The sequence below is a fragment of the Ylistrum balloti genome, unplaced genomic scaffold (genome assembly GCF_031769215.1).
Source record: "Ylistrum balloti isolate Yb309-2 unplaced genomic scaffold, AGI_CSIRO_Ybal_v1 Utg370600, whole genome shotgun sequence".
Taxonomy (NCBI): Eukaryota; Metazoa; Mollusca; class Bivalvia; order Pectinida; family Pectinidae; genus Ylistrum; species Ylistrum balloti.
In genome coordinates, this window is record NW_026782371.1 from 126739 (window position 1) to 153105 (window position 26367).

At 36.9% G+C, this 26367-nt stretch overlaps 1 protein-coding gene across 3 annotated transcripts in view; it reads right to left on the bottom strand.

Moving 5' to 3' along the window:
- The window catches only part of LOC132556909 (uncharacterized), an 87422-nt gene that overhangs the window by 55152 nt on the left and 5903 nt on the right, over positions 1-26367 (bottom strand). For 2 of the 3 annotated variants that reach the window (XM_060221364.1, XM_060221365.1), the window contains exons 2-4: positions 10831-10904; positions 1089-1220; positions 378-527 (exon numbers count right to left, since the gene is read on the bottom strand). In XM_060221364.1, coding sequence (XP_060077347.1) covers positions 378-527; positions 1089-1220; positions 10831-10903 — 355 coding nt within the window. In that variant the 5' untranslated portion in view covers position 10904. The remainder of the gene's footprint in view (positions 1-377; positions 528-1088; positions 1221-10830; positions 10905-26367) is intronic. The other variant, XM_060221366.1, reaches the window with a different exon arrangement.

The window sequence follows — 26367 nt, forward strand, 5'->3', positions numbered from 1 at the left end:
CCCTGTGTGGATTACAGTGACTGGTTAATCCCTGGGTGGATTACAGTGACAGGTTAATCCCTGTGTGGATTACAGTGACAGGTTAATCCCTGTGTGGATTACAGTGACAGGTTAATCCCTGTGTGGATTACAGTGACAGGTTAATCCCTGTGTGGATTACAGTGACTGGTTAATCCCTGTGTGGATTACAGTGACAGGTTAATCCCTGTGTGGATTACAGTGACTGGTTAATCCCTGTGTGGATTACAGTGACAGGTTAACCCTTGTGTGGATAACAGTGACAGGTTAATCCCAGGGAAGATCACAGTGACTGGATTACCGCTGGGTGGATCACAGTGACTGGATTACCGCTGGGTGGATCACAGTGACAGAATTACCTTTATTTGGCTTGCATCTTTTCATCTTGATCTTGAAGGGTTCACAACTTAGTTCTGTAGGTACACCTGGAAGCAGTGCTTTTCTGACTTCCTGTGTCCTGTTAACTGGGTCACACTGTCCAACAACTGCAGCCCCATACCTACATACATCTGCAATTAACAAGAAATTAAAACACTGTGTTATATAAGGCAAGATAGATAAAGGTCAGACATGGATTAAATTTTATAGCAAGTAACTTTTATTGATAAATTTATTGTCACTGTATGTCCCTATAAGAACTCCCTGACCTTAATACAGGAAAGCAAATAGGTATGGTTATAGTCAAAACCCTTACAATGTGTTTACTTTTACTGATGTCCTGTGACCACATTCTGCCTTTGAACTCTTTCAGCCCACATACCCAGACACTAGTTTCAAATTCAAAATGAATTTGGTATTGTCACAGTTTAATGTCTTTCTCCCTGTAAATGATTTTAATAAGACATTCATTACAATCAACCTCTGTTCTGTTGTCACAAAATTTTTAAATGGATTAACTCATTTCCCAATATGACTTCAGGTAAGACTAAATGACATGACCTCCAAAGGTCTTTGATGAGAATAACTGGTAAATGGAGTAGATAGGGAGTGTGGAAAAAAGAGCAGAATTATAGGATATGTTCTTTGACTTCAAAATAGTACAAATGAGTGGACAGCTCTGGGACACCTACTGCAATTCTTTGTCTGGACTTTGGGTGAACTGCAGTCTGGGTGGTTGTTTGGCTTTGGCTGAAGTGTTCTTGTCTTTTTCCCTGTTACAGGATCACAATCACTCCATGCTGCTTTCTTGGAATACCTACAGCCTGAGACAAAAGCACTGATTAAGGTTTAGGTGTAACATTTTGATTTAAAGGGGAAAAAAAAAGTTTTATGATGGAATACACAACATGTGACTCAGTTTTTTCTCCCCCATCCCACTCATAACATCTTGCTTGGAACAATGGATACTGCAATCAAAGGTTAAGTTGTCACCTTAGTCCTTGATCTTTCATCTTAGGCTGATACAATCATGCATCAACATCATCATAGAAAATGTACAAGCAGAAGGTAATTTGCCTGCCGACTTTGGTTTTCTCCAGGTAAATGCTCTAGGTTTGTCCTACATTAAAACTACATACATACTTCCATCCAGGCTAACTAGAATACTTCTGATCTATTCTGCAAGTCTAAGGAGCCAATGTTGAAATTCTGACTACAAGTCAGGGGATTACATTTGTATGTAATACTACTGAACAGCAATATAAACAGGTGGGCTTATTTCAGGTGTAACAATGATATTTACTGAGGTCAAATACATTATAGACAGACATAGAATCACATCACAAAATGTAAACGTTCACAGTTTATCATTATCCGATAAAGGACTAGTATACTCTAAGAATGGAAAGGTATCAATTAAATTTGGTTAAAACAGTTAAACTGGACAAAATAAAAACAAAACAAACCATTATTGTCAGTTGATACCAAGGACAGCCCATAAAGGTCCATGAAAACCAATGAGGTCCATGAAACTTGATGGACTTATCAATGGATAAATATGGTAATAGAAATGTTTTATAATTGTTTAAAATAAATACAATTATTAACAACATATTGTTATAATAACATAGCTGATTATGTCTACATGTTTGTTTGTTTGGTCTTTCACCTTGTGAAGGTCATTTTGAGGCAGAGTCTCTTTGAAGTTGCTGATGGTTACCTCACTGAACAGCATACAGGAGGCCAATTTCATGTCCTATATAGTAATTAGATTAGGATACAAACAAAGACAACACAGATTGGTCCAATTCTCAGCTTCCTGAGAAACACAAAGCGCCATCATTAGGGAGAATTGAACCAAACCTCTCTGATATTTACCTGAGGTTACATAGGCTAACTCTATATTATCTGAGCTATTACAACCCTGATTTTGTCTTCTCTAACATCTTAATACACTGATCGTCTAAGAAGGATGACTGAGATCATTTATTCTATTTGATTGTTTTGGGGCCATTACATCACCAAATTTTAATGTATAAGATTTCTGTAGACAGGGTTATGCTATTATGGAAAGCGCTGCATGCAACGGTGATTATAGAACACTGCCAAACGACATTACTCACATGGTGCAATCAATTCTTTTTTTCTTACTCTTAGCCTTCATGAGTGATGTTTCTCTTTCGTGGAAATGCTGTGAGCAGACAGTTATCACATCACAATGAGTACTAAAACTAGAAGTCATCTGATAGTCAGGTGGTAAACATTCAAACTAACACCAGGGATAAGTAACACCAGGGAAAAGTAACATCTGGGAAAAATAACACCTAGGGAAAGTAACACCTGCGAAAAGTAACATCTGGGAAAAATAACACCTAGGGAAAGTAACACACCGGAAAAGTAACATCTGGGAAAAGTAACACCAGGGATAGGTAGCACCAGGGGAAAGTAACATCTGGGAAAAGTAACACCTGGGAAAAGTGACATCTGGGAAATGTAACATCTGGTATAAGAAACATCTCAGAAAAGTAACATATTGGAAAAGTAACACCTGGGAAAAGTAACACATAGGAAAAGTAACATCTGGGAAAAGTAACATCTGAGAAATGTAACATCGGAGAAAAGTAACACCCCAGAAAAGTGACATCTGGGAAATGTAACACCTGGGAAAAGTAACACATAGGAAAAGTAACACCTGGGAAAAGTAACATCTGGGAAAAGTAACACCTAGGAAATATAACACCTAGGAAAAGTAACATCTGGAAAATGTAACACCTGGGAAATGTAACACCTGGGAAAAGTAACATCTGGGAAAAGTAACACATAGGAAAAGTAACGTCTCGGAAAAGTAACATCTGAGAAATGTAACACTGGAGAAAAGTAACACCTCGGAAAAGGGACATCTGGGAAATATAACACCTAGGAAAAGTAACATCTGGGAAAAGTAACATCTGGGAAAAGTAACATCTGGGAAAAGTAACATCTGGGAAAAGTAACATCTGGGAAAAGTAACACCTGGGAAAAGTGACATCTGTGAAATGTAACACCTAGGAAAAGTGACATCTGGGAAATGTAACACCTGGGAAAAGTAACATCTGGGACAAGTAACACCTGGGAAAAGTGACATCTGGGAAATGTAACACCTAGGAAAAGTAACATCTGGGAAATGTAACACCTGGGAAAAGTAACATCTGGGACAAGTAACACCTGGGAAAAGTGACATCTGGGAAATGTAACACCTAGGAAAAGTAACATCTTGGAAATGTAACACCTGGGAAATGTAACACCTGGGAAAAGTAACACCAGGGATAAGTAACACATGGGAAATGTAACATCTGGGAAATGTAACACCTGGGAAAAGTAACACCAGGGAAAGTAACATCTGGAAAATGTAACACCTGGGAAAAGTAACACATAGGAAAAGTAACACCTGGAAAAAGTCACATCTGGGAAAAGTAACACCAGGGATAAGTAACACATGGGAAATGTAACATCTGGGAAATGTAACACCTGGGAAAAGTGAAATCTGGGAAAAGTAACACCAGGAAAAGTAACACCAGGGAAAAGTAACACCAGGATATGGTGACACCTAGGAAAAGTAACACCAGGATATGGTGACACTTAGGAAAAGTAACACCAGGATATGGTGACACCTAGGAAAAGTAACACCTGATTAAAGGTTTGTTTAACCAAAAAGTTTGGAACCTTTGAAAAAAAGGAATTTAGCCAAAATCTGGCTATTTGTTTGTAACCTGTCAATTCATTCAGTACTTCTATGATAAGCTGATAAGTAAATGTAATTGCACTGGAAAACAAATACCCTGAATAAAATCATACATGGTTTGTAATTACTTTGAATACAGTAAAACCACGTTACCACAAATCTTTATTTTAGTTTCTTATTCCGGTACATTTTCGAGCTGGAGAAAATATATTACCTACAGATATACATAAAATTTAATACTGAAAATAAAATTTAATATCACATGATTAAGATCAAACATGTAATTATGATCAGTGTCAAGGATTAATCTACTGTTGATCCAGTCTGTCATCAAAATGAGGGTCATTTTAGACTGCTTATGTACATACATTTTGTAATTAAGTTGATCTATTTGAACCACAGCAGGAAGCTTGAGGAATCACATAAATACTTGACACTTAATCATGTCTACATCCTGACATTCTTTTCTTTTCCCATTATATTGCAGAATCTAGAGAGCCACACCAAATCCCATTAGCCTCTGTTTTATGTTGTTTTTAAGAAGGCAGATAATTTGATCTTAGCTGAAAATGAGAAAACCCCATGTCAGGAGACTACAAAATACAAGTAGGTGTAATATGCTTCTATATTTGGAGACACAAATTCTGGTGATAACTGTCATAGGGTTAGCCAGCAGGTATCCTGGGACCAATATATGCTTCCTTATGTACAACGCAAAAATAAATTGCCAGTGTTAACCCTATTTGTGGACATTTCAATGTACAGAATCAATACGTCCCTAATGTGTGTGTTTGCAGTGACAATCTGTTGTAGGCAAATTATACCGCCAGTAGAAAGATTCTGACAGATCACTTGGACATCCAATATCATTTCTGCCTGCTGTTATGGATCATCATGGTGAATTTGGTTCACGTTTATATCGGCGTCCTTATTTTTACCTAATTATGATGACGAGAGGAAATCTTTGACAATCAATGAGTCCCTACTAACAATAAATCCATCAGAATGATGGAGGGCGCCGACAGACACACTGATGACACTCCGTAAATACATTACCTCATCTAATTATTCAATTATTTTCCAAATAATGTTTTTTACATTGCGGTAAAGTATCTCCACAGATTACAAGAAATGATTGTGGTGTGTATAGTGCCTGCTCTGGAGCATGAATCATGAATAAGAGCCATTTAATAAGGAATCAGCTTATAATAACCATTGCTTTATTGCTTTCCATTGTCTAAGCTGTAGTAGTGGCAGGAGATCTCCTTAGAGACAAAGGTCATCATGATTGGGGTATGCATGCACTTTCAAAGTAAACAGTCAAAAGTACCCTTGCTCTCATTCAGCAGTACAACACAACTCACTGATCAATCTGTAGAAAGCGTTTTCACAAGACTCTTTACAATATATATTGAGATCTGAAATTCTATTCATACTTCAGTACATTCCCTCTTCCAGAAATTTAATATTGCAATAACATACAAGAAATCCCAGAGGGAATTTGGCATCTATCATTGTTTGATCTTCATTTGTCATTTAAAAGTCTTCTTTCCTCTGTTGTTACTCTTTAGGATAGAGAATTTGAAAACTACTTTCAAGATATATATAGCGAAAATAATCTGCCACAGTCAAATCCAAGATGGTTGCCTCTTGGCCATTTTGTTTTTCTTGTCCGTTCCAAAATAGAACAGGCTCAACAAAGAGGTAAGGGTAACCTAGGGATACAATTTCTGAAAGATCCATCTATTTTTCTCAAGAAATAGCCATGGCAATCTTTCACTGTGAAATCCATGACAGCAACCTATCTGTCTTTTGTTTTTTCTGATAAGTCCCAAAATCAAAACAGCACATTTATGTATCAAAAGGGAGCTACAAGTACATATAACACTGAGAAAGATCCATCCAGTGCTTTTCAAATAGCAATAACAATCATTCAGAGTCCAAATCCAAGTTGCGTGCCTGTCAGCCATTTTATTCGTATACCCAATCCTAAAATTGGCAATGCACATATAGTCACTAAATAGAACTTACATGAGAATTATCTAGCCAGTACTTCTCCAGAAGGATGATAACAAACTCAGTCTTATATAATGCCTGTTCAAAATCAAGACAGCCGCCTGTCTGCCATTTTTATTTTCCAATCTGTCCCACAATGGATTTACATCCCCTGGTAACCTACATATGGAGTCTGTGAATGATCCACCCACTACCTCTCCACAGGTAACTACAGCAACCTGTGACTGTCAAAAACAAATATGGCCACCTGTTGTCCATGTTGCTTTTCCAATCAGTCCCAAAATGGACTTTCCACAACTAGGTACCATAAGGAACATAAAAATGAAATTTGAAATGGCCTTTCCAGTGCCAATCACAAGAAGCGTTTACAGTTGACAGACCACAGACAAAGAGTGACATGAAGAGCATTCCAACTGTAAAGGTGAGCTGAGAATACATACATATCTTCATATACTGCAAAACTAGATTTTGCAGAAGACATAGGAATGCCTATTATCAAAATGCTTTCCAAAAACTTATAGTAAGACAACCATGTCTTATAAATAGACCATGAAATAACATAATTGATGATCATTATTTAAGTATAATGACTGCAATTAAGTCCAGAAAGACAAGTAAATTTACAGAACATATAATTATCTCAAAAGATTTCTGATGTATAAATTGACATCACAATGACTTATTATAGCTGCAATCTTTTACTTTTCCTTGAAGATTCTAAATTATACTACAAAGATTTAGTCAGGACCTTAATATGAGAAAGGATAAATTCATTAACAGAATGTGAGTAATAAGGTGTCTACCAATGGTAACTCATGAGCAGATTTCAAGAGTAACTGTGTTATGAGTGTAAAGGGCACATTTGTAACTCATGAGCTAAGAGTAAAACAGTGTATTATCTGATACACCTCAGCCAGTGTATTATCTGATACACCTCAGCCAGTGTATTATCTGATACACCTCAGTCAGTGTATTATCTGATACACCTCAACCAGTGTATTATCTGATACACCTCAGCCAGTGTATTATCTGATACACCTCAGTCAGTGTATTATCTGATACACCTTAGCCAGTGCATTATCTGATACACCTCAGTCAGTGTATTATCTGATACACCTCAGCCAGTGTATTATCTGATACACCTCGGCCAGTGTATTATCTGATACACCTCGGCCAGTGTATTATCTGATACACCTCAGTCAGTGTATTATCTGATAGACCTCAGTCAGTGTATTATCAGATACACCTCGGCCAGTGTATTATCTGATACACCTCAGTCAGTGTATTATCTGATACACCTCAGCCAGTGTATTATCTGATACACCTCAGTCAGTGTATTATCTGATACACCTCAGTCAGTGTATTATCTGATACACCTCAGTCAGTGTATTATCTGATACACCTCAGTCAGTGTATTATCTGATACACCTCAGTCAGTGTATTATCTGATACACCTCAGTCAGTGTATTATCTGATACACCTCAGCCAGTGTATTATCTGATACACCTGAGCCAGTGTATTATCTGATACACCTCAGTCAGTGTATTATCTGATACACCTCAGTCAGTGTATTATCTGATACACCTCAGTCAGTGTATTATCTGATACACCTCAGTCAGTGTATTATCTGATACACCTCAGTCAGTGTATTATCTGATACACCTCAGCCAGTGTATTATCTGATACACCTCAGTCAGTGTATTATCTGATACACCTCAGTCAGTGTATTATCTGATACACCTCAGTCAGTGTATTATCTGATACACCTCAGTCAGTGTATTATCAGATACACCTCGGCCAGTGTATTATCTGATACACCTCAGTCAGTGTATTATCTGATACACCTCGGCCAGTGTATTATCTGATACACCTCGGCCAGTGTATTATCTGATACACCTCGGCCAGTGTATTATCTGATACACCTCGGCCAGTGTATTATCTGATACACCTCGGCCAGTGTATTATCTGATACACCTCAGTCAGTGTATTATCTGATACACCTCAGTCAGTGTATTATCTGATACACCTCAGTCAGTGTATTATCTGATACACCTCAGTCAGTGTATTATCTGATACACCTCAGTCAGTGTATTATCTGATACACCTTAGCCAGTGTATTATCTGATACACCTCAGTCAGTGTATTATCTGATACACCTCAGTCAGTGTATTATCTGATACACCTTAGCCAGTGTATTATCTGATACACCTCAGTCAGTGTATTATCTGATACACCTCAGTCAGTGTATTATCTGATACACCTCAGTCAGTGTATTATCTGATACACCTCGGCCAGTGTATTATCTGATACACCTCAGTCAGTGTATTATCTGATACACCTCAGCCAGTGTATTATCTGATACACCTGAGCCAGTGTATTATCTGATACACCTCAGTCAGTGTATTATCTGATACACCTCAGTCAGTGTATTATCTGATACACCTCAGTCAGTGTATTATCTGATACACCTCAGTCAGTGTATTATCTGATACACCTCAGTCAGTGTATTATCTGATACACCTCAGTCAGTGTATTATCTGATACACCTCAGTCAGTGTATTATCTGATACACCTCAGTCAGTGTATTATCTGATAAACCTTGGCCAGAGTATGAAGCATGTAATTGCCAACTTATATACCAAGACTGATGGATGTTCCTTGTTCTGGTTACAACACACCAACTTATATACTGAGTAACTCGACTTGAATGGGTAAATAATGTGTGACTAAATGGTAACTAATTAGTGATTAATGGTAACTATTCTGTAACTAGTGGACACTGATGTGTAAATAATGGGTAACTACTCGGTAATTTACTGAATAACTAATGTAAGAAGTGGGTAACTATTGGTTAGCTATTTAGTAATCAATGATAGTTAATGGGTAATTAATGGTAACTATTGGTTAGCTTTTGTGTAATTAGTAATCAATAATAGCTTATGACAAATTATGAATTAACGTTTACTAATGGGTAATTACTGGTAACTAATGGGTAATTAATAGGAACTGTTGGGCAATTACTGAGCACTGATGGTAACTAATGGGTAATTATTGGTTTTCTATTTAGCAATCAATGATAATTAATGGGTTATAAATGGTAACTAATATTCATAGTTAACTAATGGAAACAGGTAACTGATAGAGAACTTATGGACAACTATTGGGTAAAGGGACTGACATAAATGTGAGGAACATGTTGTGTGCTTGTGTCATTAAGTAATTAGAGAACAGAGAATAAGGCGGGTAACTTGTTAGAAGCCTAAGATTTAGTAGTCTGACATTTAAGGACAGGCAGAGAATGTTGGTGCTGGTAGTACTAATGTGACCCTCTGCTGCTCTTCCTCTTTCTCAAACTAAATATTTCAATACAGCAGCAGAATAATCAATTAGCAGAGAAACACAACAGTTACAGCCCTTGTTTAAAACACACATTATCAAGATGATATTTTTTTAGCATTTTCCTGGTGAATTGTCCCTCTTTATATTTTCTACAGCTATATGTAATTTAAATTGATCAGTGGAATTCTCTAACCAATCACAACTACAATCTGTAAGATATCTAAAGACTGTCTCTCCAGAATTCTACATGACAGTGTTTACATAAAATCTAACTAGATCTATTGTGTATAATACATATATAAGTAACACATGCTGGCTCTGATTGATATCCAGCATGAGTTTCCAGGTGGCAAACACTGCTGGTGGACTTTAAGTCCCCGAAGTTTGCCATAACCTGCTTGCCATGATTAAATTCACTTGAATAGTTGCACGGTTCAGAGGATGCACATGTACTTGATGCTATCATAAAATTATCTGATGTATGAAAATTACGAAATTTATCTAATTGTGGGGCTGCAGCACCTCCCCATCCAAATCTTGACTTTTTTGTTGATCACCTTGCATTCTCCTTAGGCTTTAAATTTTAGGCCCTTACACTGAAGTACATATTAGGATGTAGAGAATTTTCTCTAATACCACTATTCGACTCTGCCTCTCCTGCTCCAGGAGGCGGAGATCCACTGCTTATACAAAATTGATTCCCATTTACCAACAATGAGCAAGACCAAATTTGGGCAAAATCCAATCACTCCTACAGGAGGAGGATTTTAAAGAATTTTCTCTATTTCCTGTATTGGGCCCTGCCCCAGGAAAGCAAAACCCACTGTTTATACAAAATTGATTCCCTTTTACTCATGAATGCTTCAGACCTCATGTGGGGAAAATCAAATAATTCCTACAGGAAGAGTAGGACTTGAAAGAATATGCTCTATTTCCTCTATTGAGCCCCACCGCTTCCACAGCAGGTGGCCCAGATTTACTGTCTTACTTAGTGAAGTTATGTAATGGATGTTATAACACTGATATTAGGGAAGTTATGTAATGGATGTTATAACACTGATATTAGGGAAGTTATGTAATGGATGTTATAACACTGAAAATAGGGTAGTTATGTAATGGGTGTTATAACACTGAAAATAGGGTAGTTATGTAATGGGTGTTATAACACTGAAAATAGGGTAGTTATGTAATGGGTGTTATAAGACTGATAAAAGGGTGGTTAATTGATGATGTTTATTCACTGATAAGAGGTAGTTAATTGAAGGGTGTAATAACACTGGTAAAGTGTAATCTTTCTACCTTGTGTAGAGTACAATAAACATGTCTGATCACAGTGTTGGACAGATGAAAACTATTACCTCTGTTTCTCCTGCCACCAGATACAGCTACTGTCAGTACCATCAACACACATACTACGTAAATACTCTTCATTCTGCAATCAGAAATACATATGTAAATAAGTCATATGGGTATATTTCAATGTAACAAAAATAACAAACAGGTATCTGGGAAAGGCACAAAGACCAGTACTCTCCCAGGACACACTTAACAAAACAGTTACATTTTGGAACACAATTCTGGCATTCATATGGAGGAAGAAAGATTTGCTCTATTTTCACTATCTGGCCCACCAAGGGTCTGAGACCAATCTTATACAGTATTGATTACCTTTCACTCAAGGATGCTTCTGACCAAATTTGAGACAGAATTCTGGCATTCCTACAGGAGAATGCCTTTCAACTGGCCCTGCCCTCTGATCCTAGTGGGTCTATCAAAATGTAACATACTAAGGTACATTTTGAATGCACAACAGATTTCTACTATCATCTTTGAGGGATCTTGACAATTAGATGATCTTTATTGGTCAGAGATCTTGACAATTAGATGATCTTTATTGGTCAGGGATCTTGACAATCAGAAGATCTTTATTGGTCAGGGATCTTGACAATCAGAAGATCTTTACTGGTCAGGAATCTTGACAATCAGATGATCTTTATTGGTCAGGAATCTTGACAATCAGATGATCTTTACTGGTCAGGAATCTTGACAATTAGATGATCTTTATTGGTCAGGGATCTTGACAATCAGAAGATCTTTACTGGTCAGGGATCTTGACAATCAGAAGATCTTTACTGGTCAGGAATCTTGACAATCAGAAGATCTTTACTGGTCAGGAATCTTGACAATCAGAAGATCTTTATTGGTCAGGGATCTTGACAATTAGATGATCTTTATTGGTCAGGGATCTTGACAATTAGATGATCTTTATTGGTCAGGGATCTCGACAATCAGAAGATCTTTATTGGTCAGGGATCTTGACAATCAGAAGATCTTTATTGGTCAGGGATCTTGACAATCAGAAGATCTTTATTGGTCAGGGATCTTGACAATTAGATGATCTTTATTGGTCAGGGATCTTGACAATCAGAAGATCTTTATTGGTCAGGGATCTTGACAATCAGAAGATCTTTACTGGTCAGGGATCTTGACAATCAGAAGATCTTTATTAGTCAGGGATCTTGACAATCAGCAGATCTTTACTGGTCAGGGATCTTGACAATCAGAAGATCTTTATTAGTCAGGGATCTTGACAATCAGAAGATCTTTATTAGTCAGGGATCTTTATAATCAGATGATCTTTATTAGTCAGGGATCTTTATAATCAGAAGATCTTTATTGGTTCTATTACATCCTGTCTGTTCTTTTCTCTTTGCTATCTGTCACATCGGGAGTGATATCGAGTGAATTCAAAATTAAAATGGTCAGCAATCTTGAAAATTCAATGAATCTCAAAATTTGACAGGTGCAACTAAAACTTACACTGAATAGGAGATCCCTCATGCAAGTCTTGAGAGTAAAAAGTCTAACAAACTCCAAGAGTCAAAATCTTAAATGGATGCTGCAGCTGGCACTTTTGAAAATCTTGCTGCATTCCAAATATAGCAAACACAACTTATACTCCTAATGATCTTACTCATGAAGTTTTGATGGACGAAGCACAGAAATTTGATCAGAAATTAACACCATCGGGGCTCTCAAATGGCGAGAACATTTTCCACCGCAATTTTTGTTACTGGCCTTTTTTTTTAATAAAACAATAGATGAGCAATGAGGCTTTATGTAATTTACCATTATTAAATGCCTGTTCTTTGCATTTAGTCTGAAGAAACAAATCAGAGAGCTTTATTTGACATTTATTGATTTCCTTACAAAACTGAAAGCAGATTGTAAAGTTAAGAATAACATAAATAATGTCAGTTGTCCCAAATAAATACCTCTAAAATAATATATAAGGTTATTAAAACAATTACTGGATTAAAGGAAAGGAAATGAAGCCTGACTGTTTCAATCACGGCACAATCTCATTCTCTCAATAATAATGACATCATGTTTTTGTAAGTAAAACACCAAACCTATGTACAAGATTGAACAAGATTATTTATCTGTGTTTTACTATGGTTCCATGGAAACTGTCCTTTCAAGGAAGCTTAATGAAACGATGTAGTATAGTGCTATCACACTGAATTGCCATCTCCAAACCATTCAGTAACATAAGCATTTGTCTTTCCCTGACCTTTAGGGTCCAATATACCCTTATATGTACCTTAAACACAACAGCACGTCTCCTGACCTGTACATGCCTTCCAACTTATAGGGGTAAATATACCACTAAACCCTACAGTACATGCCTTCCGACTTATAGGGGTAAATATACCACTAAACTCTACAGTACATGCCTTCCAACTTATAGGGGTAAATATACCACTAAACTCTACAGTACATGCCTTCCAACTTATAGGGGTAAATATACCACTAAACCCTACAGTACATGCCTTCCGACTTACAGGGGTAAATATACCACTAAACCCTACAGTACATGCCTTCCGACTTATAGGGGTAAATATACCACTAAACCCTACAGTACATGCCTTCTGACTTATAGGTGTAAATATACCACTAAACTCTACAGTACATGCCTTCTGACTTATAGGGGTAAATATACCACTAAACCCTACAGTACATGCCTTCTTATAGGGGTAAATATAACATTCTAACCCCTGTCAGACATCTCACTAAATACCATATGTACTACTAAACCCTACATACAGGGGTAAATATACCACTAAACTCTACAGTACATGCCTTCCAACTTATAGGGGTAAATATACCACTAAACCCTACAGTACATGCCTTCCGACTTATAGGGGTAAATATACCACTAAACTCTACAGTACATGCCTTCTGACTTATAGGGGTAAATATACCACTAAACCCTACAGTACATGCCTTCCGACTTATAGGGGTAAATATACCACTAAACTCTACAGTACATGCCTTCCGACTTATAGGGGTAAATATACTTCCATATGTACCTTATACACATCAGTTCACATCACCCAATCTTTAGGGGTAATGACTGTCATTTTCAGACATGCTGATCAGTCAAAACAGGTCTTAATTATGATGTTACATCGAAACATGCAGAATCTGTGTAGGTTAGGTGTCACATCCACAGATTCTGCATGTTTCCAGGCATCTAAATGGTGATTAAAATATTAATCTATTTACGTGTCATGTAAGGCCTATCACAGGTAAATATAACATTCTATACCCCTGTCAGACATCTCACAGGTAAATATAACATTCTATACCCCTGTCAGACATCTCACAGGTAAATATAACATTCTATATCCCTGTCAGACATCTCACAGGTAAATATAACATTCTATACCCCTGTCAGACATCTCACAGGTAAATATAACATTCTATACCCCTGTCAGACATCTCACAGGTAAATATAACATTCTATACCCCTGCCTGACATATAACAGGTAAATATAACATTCTATACCCCTGTCAGACATCTCACAGGTAAATATAACATTCTATACCCCTGCCTGACATATAACAGGTAAATATAACATTCTATACCCCTGTCAGACATATAACAGGTAAATATAACATTCTATATCCCTGCCTGACATATAACAGGTAAATATAACATTCTATATCCCTGTCAGACATCTCACAGGTAAATATAACATTCTATACCCCTGTCAGACATCTCACAGGTAAATATAATATTCTATATCCCTGTCAGACATCTCACAGGTAAATATAACATTCTATACCCCTGTCAGACATCTCACAGGTAAATATAACATTCTATACCCCTGTCAGACATCTCACAGGTAAATATAACATTCTATACCCCTGTCAGACATCTCACAGGTAAATATAACATTCTATACCCCTGTCAGACATCTCACAGGTAAATATAACATTCTATACCCCTGTCAGACATCTCACAGGTAAATATAACAGTCTATACCCCTGTCAGACATCTAACAGGTAAATATAACATTCTATACCCCTGTCAGACATCTCACAGGTAAATATAACATTCTATCCCCCTGTCAGACATCTCACAGGTAAATATAACATTCTATACCCCTGTCAGACATCTCACAGGTAAATATAACATTCTATACCCCTGTCAGACATCTCACAGGTAAATATAACATTCTATATCCCTGTCAGACATCTCACAGGTAAATATAACATTCTATACCCCTGCCTGACATATAACAGGTAAATATAACATTCTATACCCCTGTCAGATATCTCAAAGGTAAATATAACATTCTATACCCCTGCCAGACATCTCACAGGTAAATATAACATTCTATATACCTGTAAGACATCTCACACGTAATTATAACATTCTATACCCCTGTCAGACATCTCACAGGTAAATATAACATTCTATATCCCTGTCAGACATCTCACAGGTAAATATAACATTCTATACCCCTGCCTGACATATAACAGGTAAATATAACATTCTATACCCCTGTCAGACATCTCACAGGTAAATATAACATTCTATACCCCTGTCAGACATCTCACAGGTAAATATAACATTCTATACCCCTGTCAGACATCTCACAGGTAAATATAACATTCTATATCCCTGTCAGACATCTCACAGGTAAATATAAATATGTCAGACATCTCACAGGTAAATATAACATTCTATACCCCCCAGACATCTCACAGGTAAATATAACATTCTATACCCCTGTCAGACATCTCACAGGTAAATATAACATTCTATACCCCTGTCAGACATCTCACAGGTAAATATAACATTCTATACCCCTGACAGACATCTCACAGGTAAATATAACATTCTATACCCCTGTCAGACATCTCACAGGTAAATATAACATTCTATACCCCTGTCAGACATCTCACAGGTAAATATAACATTCTATACCCCTGTCAGACATCTCACAGGTAAATATAACATTCTATACCCCTGTCAGACATCTCACAGGTAAATATAACATTCTATACCCCTGTCAGACATCTCACAGGTAAATATAACATTCTATACCTCTATCAGACATCTCACAGGTAAATATAACATTCTATACCCCTGTCAGACATCTCACAGGTGAATATAACATTCTATACCCCTGTCAGACATCTCACAGGTAAATATAACATTCTATACCCCTGTCAGACATCTCACAGGTGAATATAACATTCTATACCCCTGTCAGACATCCCACAGGTAAATAGAACATTCTATATCCCTGTCAGACATCTCACAGGTAAATATAACATTCCATATCCCTGTCAGACATCTCACAGGTAAATATAACATTCTATACCTCTATCAGACATATAACAGGTAAATATAACATTCTATACCCCTGTCAGACATCTCACAATATCCCTGTCAGACATCTCACAGGTAAATATAACATTCTATATCCCTGTCAGACATCTCACAGGTAAATATAACATTCTATACCCCTGTCAGACATCTCACAGGTAAATATAACATATACATTCTATACCCCTGTCAGACATCTCACAGGTAAATATAACATTCTATACCCCTGTCAGACATCTCACAGGTAAATATAACATTCTATACCCCTGTCAGACATCTCACAGGTAAATATAACATTCAATATCCCTGTCAGACATCTCACAGGTAAATATAACATTCTATACCCCTGTCAGACATCTCACAGGTAAATATAACATTCTATACCCCTGTCAGACATCTCACAGGTAAATATAACATTCTATACCCCTGTCAGACATCTCACAGGTAAATATAACATTCTATACCCCTGCCTGACATATAACAGGTAAATATAACATTCTATACCTCTATCAGACATCTCACAGGTAAATATAACATTCTATACCCCTGTCAGACATCTCACAGGTAAATATAACCTGAAAACTTTGTTTTATTAACCCTTGGTGGTGATATTTCCCTCCTGCCAAGCAAAATATCACCTTTGAGGTGAAGAAATGTATGTATTCACCTGATAACAGGTCAGTAATTTTATACTATATGCCTATTAAGTTATACAACTCTGAAAATGTAATGCACTGTAGAAACAGTTAATGTTAACAAAGCCTGGATACTCGATACAATTCTTCCTGTATCCTCTTAAAATTATCACTGTCACCCAATAACGTGTGAAAGACAATGCTTTACCATCTCCTAGATAAAGATAGATACTCTGAGACAGATGTTTCATAAAATGCTGCTTTAAATGGTACCCTACCACAGTCCAGACCCTGTAGAACCTCCTGTCTCCGTGTAATGTGTTATGTGCAATCATTAGTAATGTGGAACCTTCTGTCCCCCTGTAATGTGTTCTGTTCAGTTGTCAGTATTGTGGAACTTCCTGTCTCCCTGTAATGTGTTCTGTTCAGTTGTCAGTATTGTGGAACCTCCTGTCTGCCTGTAATGTGTTCTGTTCAGTTGTCAGTATTGTGGAACCTCCTGTCTGCCTGTAATGTGTTCTGTTCAGTTGTCAGTATTGTGGAAGCCCCTGTCTTCCTGTAATGTGTTCTGTTCAGTTGTCAGTATTGTGGAACCTCCTGCCTCCCTGTAATGTGTTCTGTTCAGTTGTCAGTATTGTGGAACTTCCTGTCTCCCTGTAATGTGTTCTGTTCAGTTGTCAGTATTGTGGAACCTCCTGTCTCCCTGTAATGTGTTCTGTTCAGTTGTCATTGTTGTGGAACCTTCTGTCTCCCTGTAATGTGTTCTATTCAGTTGTCAGTATTGTGGAACCTCCTGTCTCCCTGTAATGTATTCCGTTCAGTTGTCAGTATTGTGGAACCTCCTGTCTCCCTGTAATGTGTTCTGTTCAGTCGTCAGTATTGTGGAACTTCCTGCCTCCCTGTAATGTGTTCTGTTCAGTTGTCAGTATTGTGGAACTTCCTGTCTCCCTGTAATGTGTTCTGTTCAGTTGTCAGTATTGTGGAACCTCCTGTCTCCCTGTAATGTGTTCTGTTCAGTTGTCATTGTTGTGGAACTTCCTGTCTCCCTGTAATGTGTTCTGTTCAGTTGTCAGTATTGTGGAACCGCCTGTCTCCCTGTAATGTGTTCTGTTCAGTTGTCAGTATTGTGGAACATCCTGTCTCCCTGTAATGTGTTCTGTACAATTGTCAGTATTGTTTAACCTCTTGTGTCTGTGTTATGTATTTGGTCAGTTGTCAGTTCTGAACCAGCTAAATGGAAATCACCCTAAGTAGCAAGGAAAAGATTGGTACCAATATATATCTTTTTGGTACATATTTAATCAATTCTGAAGTTTTGCTCATAATTTCTGTCAAAAAAGCTGCCTTTTATCAGTAGTTGACACAGCAATTATCATATGATAAAACAGACACCATGAGTGTACCTCATCTGTTTAATTATAGTTTGAAGAGAATTTCATTCTCCACGCGAGAACCAATCTGACATTGTCATGACAGTAATGGTGATAATGTTTGTCCTTGGAAATCAATACCATGTGTACACATCCAAACAACTTTAACATGTGTCACACACTTTGAGACATAATGATAATCTCTACAGCAATTGTAAATGTTGATAGGTTGTAACAATGACTGCCCCTGACAATTTTACACACCACTGACATTCAATTACTATCCAACATCTCTCACCATAAAGTTCAGATGATAGAAGATTATTTCACTCATTTTTCATGTTACTAGTGATGACTAGGGGTTAACCCTTAGGTCTCTTAGCTTTATTCATGGCTGCATTTCATTGGATGTTTGTTCATCTTGTTCATCGATTGATGCCATCGTGAATGGTCATCAGCCAACAGAGCTCTGCTGGGAGTTGGACAAGTCAAACTTAATTTACTACAGATTCCTACAACAGTTATCAAGTTATAAGCATGTATAGGAAATCCCACACTGACCAAGTATATAGATAACTTAATAAACTGGTCTGAATATCTACCATATCTGACTAAACAGTCTCTAAAACACAGAACTTCATAAACTGGTCTGACTATCTACCACATCAGACTAAACAGTCTCTAAAACACAGCACTTCATAAGCCAGGTTAGAATATCTACCATATAGGTCCATACAATCTCTAAAACACAGAACTTCATAAGCCAGGTTAGAATATCTATCATATCAGACTAAACAGTCTCTAAAACACAGAATTTGAATACTTAACTTTATAAGTTCAGTCTGAATATCTACGTTTTTGTAACGTATTCCTCATACTCCTCATAAGTAGTAAAAAAAAATTAACAAATTTACATGTGAGGTGATGATATACCTTCGATATCAGGTGAGGTGATGATTTACCATCATCAATATCAGGTAAGGTGATGATTTATCATCATCAATATCAGGTGAGGTGATGATTTACCATCATCAATATCAGGTAAGGTGATGATTTATCATCATCAATATCAGGTGAGGTGATGATTTACCATCATCAATATCAGGTAAGGTGATGATTTATCATCATCAATATCAGGTGAGGTGATGATTTACCATCATCAATATCAGGTGAGGTGATGATTTACCATCATCAATATCAGGTAAGGTGATGATTTATCATCATCAATATCAGGTGAGGTGATGATTTACCATCATCAATATCAGGTAAGGTGATGATTTATCATCATCAATATCAGGTGAGGTGATAATTTACCATCAATATCAGGTACGGTGATGATTTATCATCAATATCAGGTGAGGTGATGATTTATCGTCAATATCAGGTGAGGTGATAATTTACCATCAATATCAGGTAAAGTGATGATTTACCATCAATATCAGGTGAGGTGATGATTTACCATCAATATCAGGTGAGGTGAGGTGATGATTTATCATCAATATCAGGTGAGGTGATGATTTACCGTCAATATCAGGTAAAGTGATGATTTACCATCAATATCAGGTGAGGTGATGATTTACCATCAATATCAGGTAAAGTGATGATTTACCATGGACATCAAGTGAGGTTTGGACAATAAAAACACACACACACACATAGGTTTTACAGTTTTAAACTCCTTGTAGTGTAAATGTGTCAGTGATCAGCCATTAGAAATGTTCTCACAAACATGAAATGAGTTTTATGTACACAGGAGGTATACACTCAATGTATCCCAAAAACCACTAATTCATATTCTTTCCTCCAGATTAATTAAATTAAATTTTGACCCCGTGAAGAACTATGGTTATGATATATGGGTACCTCTTGCCTCTGTCTATAGATGTCTGTGATAGAATTACTATGTTCAGGCACCAGCCAATTTTCTCTATCAGCCACCTAGTACACATACAGTACGTTATATCAGACATAATTACCATATCTCTACTCCAAATTATTTCTACTTTAAATGGTTAAAACATATTAATCATGTCCCCTCCTAAATAAATTTCTCACAATATGTGAAGCAGCTGAAATTGTCCTTGGCAGAAATAGGGTAATCTAATAAAAGAGATGACATATATTAAATAAAAAGTTTTTCTGAACTTAAGTGGCAAAGACACACCCATAAGGGTGATGAGTTTACCAGAATAGATCCAAATCATCCATTAAATTATACAGGACCCATTTCCTTTTACCACTTTTAACACATTCAAGCCACTAAAATTCAAAACCTGACAGTCCACATTGACATAAACACTAATTACATTAGCTCATTAGCATTAATCTCAATTCAAGTTGTTTTGCCAGCATTAAACCTCCAAGTGTGTCATCTGGTCAGCACTAAACCCCATCTGTGTTATCTGGTCAGCACTAAACCCCATCTGTGTCATCTGGTCAGCACTAATCCCAATCCATGTTATCTTGTCAGCACTAATCCCAATCCACGTTATCTTGTCAGCACTAATTCCAATCCATGTTATCTGGTCAGATCCCAATCCACGTTATCTTGTCAGCACTAATCCCAATCCATATTATCTTGTCAGCATTAATCCCAATCCTTGTTATCTTGTCAGCACTAATCCCAATCCATGTTATCTTGTCAGCACTAATCCCAATCCACGTTATCTTGTCAGCACTAATCCCAATCCATGTTATCTTGTCAGCACTAATTCCAATCCATGTTATCTGGTCAGCATTAATCCCAATTCATGTTATCTTGTCAGCACTAATCTGGTCCCAATCCCAATTCATGTTATCTTGTCAGCACTAATCCCAATCTATGTTATCTTGTCAGCACTAATTCCAATCTATGTTATCTTGTCAGCACTAACAATTCATGTTATCTTGTCAGCACTAATCCCAATCTATGTTATCTTGTCAGCACTAATTCCAATCCATGTTATCTGGTCAGCATTAATCCCAATTCATGTTATCTTGTCAGCACTAATCCCAATCTATGTTATCTTGTCAGCACTAATTCCAATCTATGTTATCTTGTCAGCACTAATCCCAATTCATGTTATCTTGTCAGCACTAATCCCAATCTATGCTATCTTGTCAGCACTAATTCCAATCCATGTTATCTGGACAGCACTAATCCCCAACTGTGCTATCTTGTCAGCACTTATTCCAATCTATGTTATCTTGTCAGCACTAATTCCAATCTATGTTATCTTGTCAGCACTAATTCCAATCTATGTTATCTTGTCAGCACTAATTCCAATCTATGTTATCTTGTCAGCACTAATCCCAATCTATGTTATCTTGTCAGCACTAATTCCAATCTATGTTATCTTGTCAGCACTAATCCCAATCTATGTTATCTTGTCAGCACTAATTCCAATCTATGTTATCTTGTCAGCATTAATCCCAATCTATGTTATCTGGTCAGCACTAATCCCAATCTATGTTATCTGGTCAGCACTAATTCCAATCCACGTTATCTTGTCAGCACTAATCCCAATCTATGTTATCTTGTCAGCACTAATCCCAATCTATGTTATCTTGTCAGCACTAATTCCAATCTATGTTATCTTGTCAGCACTAATCCCAATCTATGTTATCTTGTCAGCACTAATCCCAATCTATGTTATCTTGTCAGCACTTATTCCAATCTATGTTATCTTGTCAGCACTAATTCCAATCTATGTTATCTTGTCAGCACTAATCCCAATCTATTTTATCTCGTCAGCACTAATTCCAATCCACGTTATCTTGTCAGCATTAATCCCAATCTATGTTATCTTGTCAGCATTAATCCCAATCTATGTTATCTGGTCAGCACTAATCCCAATCTATGTTATCTGGTCAGCACTAATACCCATCCATGTTATCTGGTCAGCACTAATCCCAATCCATGTTATCTTGTCAGCACTAATCCCAATCTATGTTATCTTGTCAGCACTAATTCCAATCTATGTTATCTTGTCAGCACTAATCCCAATCTATGTTATCTTGTCAGCACTAATACCCATCCATGTTATCTGGTCAGCACTAATCCCAATCCATGTTATCTTGTCAGCATTAATCCCAATCTATGTTATCTTGTCAGCATTAATCCCAATCCACGTTATCTTGCCAGCACTAATCCCAATCCATGTTATCTGGTCAGATCCCAATTCATGTTATCTTGTCAGCACTAATCCCAATCTATGTTATCTTGTCAGCATTAATCCCAATCCATGTTATCTTGTCAGCATTAATCCCAATCTATGTTATCTTGTCAGCATTAATCCCAATCCATGTTATCTTGTCAGCACTAATCCCAATCTATGTTATCTTGTCAGCACTAATACCCATCCATGTTATCTGGTCAGCACTAATACCCATCCATGTTATCTGGTCAGCACTAATACCCATCCATGTTATCTGGTCAGCACTAATCCCAATCCATGTTATCTGGTCAGCACTAATCCCAATCCTTGTTATCTTGTCAGCATTAATCCCAATCCATGTTATCTGGTCAGCACTAATCCCAATCTATGTTATCTGGTCAGCACTAATACCCATCCATGTTATCTGGTCAGCATTAATCCCAATCCATGTTATCTTGTCAGCACTAATTCCAATCTATGTTATCTGGTCAGCACTAATACCCATCCATGTTATCTTGTCAGCATTAATCCCAATCCATGTTATCTTGTCAGCACTAATTCCAATCCACGTTATCTTGTCAGCATTAATCCCAATCTATGTTATCTTGTCAGCATTAATCCCAATCCATGTTATCTGGTCAGCACTAATCCCAATCTATGTTATCTGGTCAGCACTAATACCCATCCATGTTATCTGGTCAGCATTAATCCCAATCCATGTTATCTTGTCAGCACTAATTCCAATCTATGTTATCTGGTCAGCACTAATACCCATCCATGTTATCTGGTCAGCACTAATTCCAATCCATGTTATCTTGTCAGCATTAATCCCAATCTATGTTATCTGGTCTGCACTAATCCCAATCCATGTTGTTTGGTCACTCACATATAATTTGAATCCATGTTATCTGGTCAAGACTATTACCAATCCATGTTTCCCTGATACCACTGACTACTGACAAACTACTAACTGGTGTTAGAGTGAGAAGTATACTGGTAATAATATTCACCCTCATTTATCCTCTCTATTAGTTCTTATTCTTAACAATTAAGTTAAAGCCTCCATTTCATTTATGGAGGTTTTTGTAAATGGGAGGATGTCACACTAAAAATCTTAAAATATTTAGACATGTATGTCAGTTCCTTGTGACTAAAGTTCCGAGTAACTTGAAATGATTGTTGTTTGAGTACCATGGTAACTGAGAGAAATTTAAAGTAAACTGGTTACATGTTATATCTTTCATAGGCTAAAACATTTTGATCAATATGACCATATCTTGAAATGGTTCATTTTCTAGCTATACATGATTTGAATCATAAAATCATATCATGTATTGTATCATAAAACATAAGTACCACTGAATGCAGACCTCTGAAGGGAACTTTTGATTCTATAAACACTTAATAAACAATCCATTATCATTTATTCATAGATATTGGAGAAAAAGAATATTGTGAAGCAAATAAAATGACAGATGAAATCTGGTAGATAGGTACAAGTATGCATCACTGTTTCAGCGATCAACTGATCTTGTTCATGAATCTAAACCCATTAAAGGGAGCTGTGGAGACAACAACCTTCAAAGTACCTGTCTGATTAATTAAACCAACTCTCTCTTCTTGTAACTTATACAGCTCCCCAGTGCCCATCTGAGTCAGCAAGGATCAGTCAGGAACTTTAAACTATGACCATCTGGACATGGATGACAGATTGGTCAATATATTGACTTTCTTGACCACAGTCAGTACATTAAGTGGCCAATGATGTGATAATACAGGGGAGAATCAATAATATACAACACTTGGGGACCAGTAATATATCAGAATTATATAAGAAGGCAAGACATGGTAGTATCCCTAAAACAATAATGATGGTAACAGGACAATATCAACCAGAGGCCCAACTAGTCAGCTTTTCTCACATGTTGCTATTTAGGCAGTTGAGTTAAAAAGTGAAAAATCTTCAATATACATGTAAAAGGTACTACTAGAGCAGTGGTCTGAATTCTGATATAACCATCTGAATTTTCTCAAAGGAACTTAAACTAGAAAATGTCTATAAGACATGGTGCCCCACTCCTTTATATGTAAACCAGAATCTTGATGTTATGATATTATGGGGTATATCTGAGCCAATTTGTAGAGAAGTTAACAAGATAAGGTATTGATTCAGAATGGGACACAACGCAATGGAACCAACAGACTTGGACAGCATTAAATCCCCCTCCCCCCTACAGAAATTGCTCTATTTGCCATGTTGCAACCTTTCCTTCCCACCCCCAGGGGGCCAAGACCCACCGTTTAAACAAAATTGATTCCCCTTCACCTTAAACTCTTTCCGACCAAATATGAGCAAAATCCAATCATTCCTACAAGACAAGTAGAATTTCAAAATTTCCCCTTTTAGGCTCTGCCTGTCAGGCTCCTGGTAGTCAAGACACATCATTGATACAAATTTCTTCCCCTTCCCCAAGGGATGCTTCTGGCTAAATTAGGTCAAAATCCTTTTACCTGGTAGTGGTTTATGACTAATAGCAATTTGTAAGAAAAGAGTGCATTCTACTAAGACAGATTTTATTTGTACACAGGTTTTAACTTATAACTGAAACATTCTGGCTTTTAAAGTTTCTACCCATAGTTCATATGTTTCTGTTTTTTTTCAGATTTTATACACCATATACATTCAACTGGTTTTTAAAAAAACACCTGTTTTAAACAACCACCTGTTTTAGACAACCACCTGTTTTAAACACAACCACCTGTTTTAAAAACCACCACCTATTTTAAACAGGCACCTATTTTGAACAAGCACCTGTTTTAAACAAGCACCTGTTTTAAACAAGCACCTGTTTTATACTTTAATTCAGTTACATGTGTCTCACGGCCTTTCAAAATAAATGTCAAGGTTTTATGTAAAATTGGCTGAAAATGTTTTTATTACTTAACTCCAATATGTACATGTTATATGGATCTCAAATGATTGCAACAAGCAAGAACAGCAAGTCATAAATACACCATTCTTTACAATCATTTCCCAGAACACACATAACTTTCTTCTACCTAAAACATCCATCAAGCACATGTACCCATCTTACAAAAATATTTCAATGAAAATTAGACAGTCCATCATCTCCATGGAGGCATTAAAAGTTCAGTAGAGGCACTCCCTATCCAACAACTATTTCCTCTCCAATCTGATAGCAACGTTACAAACCTACAAACATGAATTATATATATTGATCCTGCAGTTGGGTAGTTGGACCACCATGTATGGCACATATCACAGTTTTAATAGACAAATTTGTTAAACAAACATCACACAAGACAAATGGCAAAGTGTATCTATTAACCTTTGTTATATGTAAGGTGCTATGAAAATATTTGCCAGCTGTATTCCTGACTGGTGTTTCAAGCCTCTTTACAGGTGATGAAGTAAGCTCACAAGTCTGGTATAATAAACTCACTTCCCCAACCCATCAGTCAATACATTACCCTCATTATTAGGACATCAGCTGACCATTTGTTAATCCTAACGCTGGTAGCCATATGTTGGTGTAGGGTTTAGAGTTCCGAGAGTAGCCACAAGCAATAGTAATCTAACAGTTTATGGTTGTATGGAAAGTGTATCCACAAGTCCTGGAAAACTGAAGGTTAGAATTCAGCTGGACAAAGTAGCCACAAGGGCCAAGAAAATCTGATTGTTTAGACTTTAGATGAACAGCCTTGCCACAAGTTGTAGAAATATGAGGGTTTAGATGGACAGTGTAGCCACAAGCCCTACAAATCTGATGGTCTTAGAGCTCAGATGGACAGCATATAACCACAAGTACTACAAATCTGATGGTTTATAAGATGAGATGGACAGTGAAGCAACCAGCCCTAGAAAATCTTATTCTCTCAACAATACTGTTAATATATCAGAAAAAATACTGTGATAAATCAAACTGTGATATATCAATACTGTGTGATATATCAATACAATACTCTGATATATCAATACAATACTGTGATATATCAATACAATACTGTGATATATCAATACAACACTGTGATATATCAATACAACACT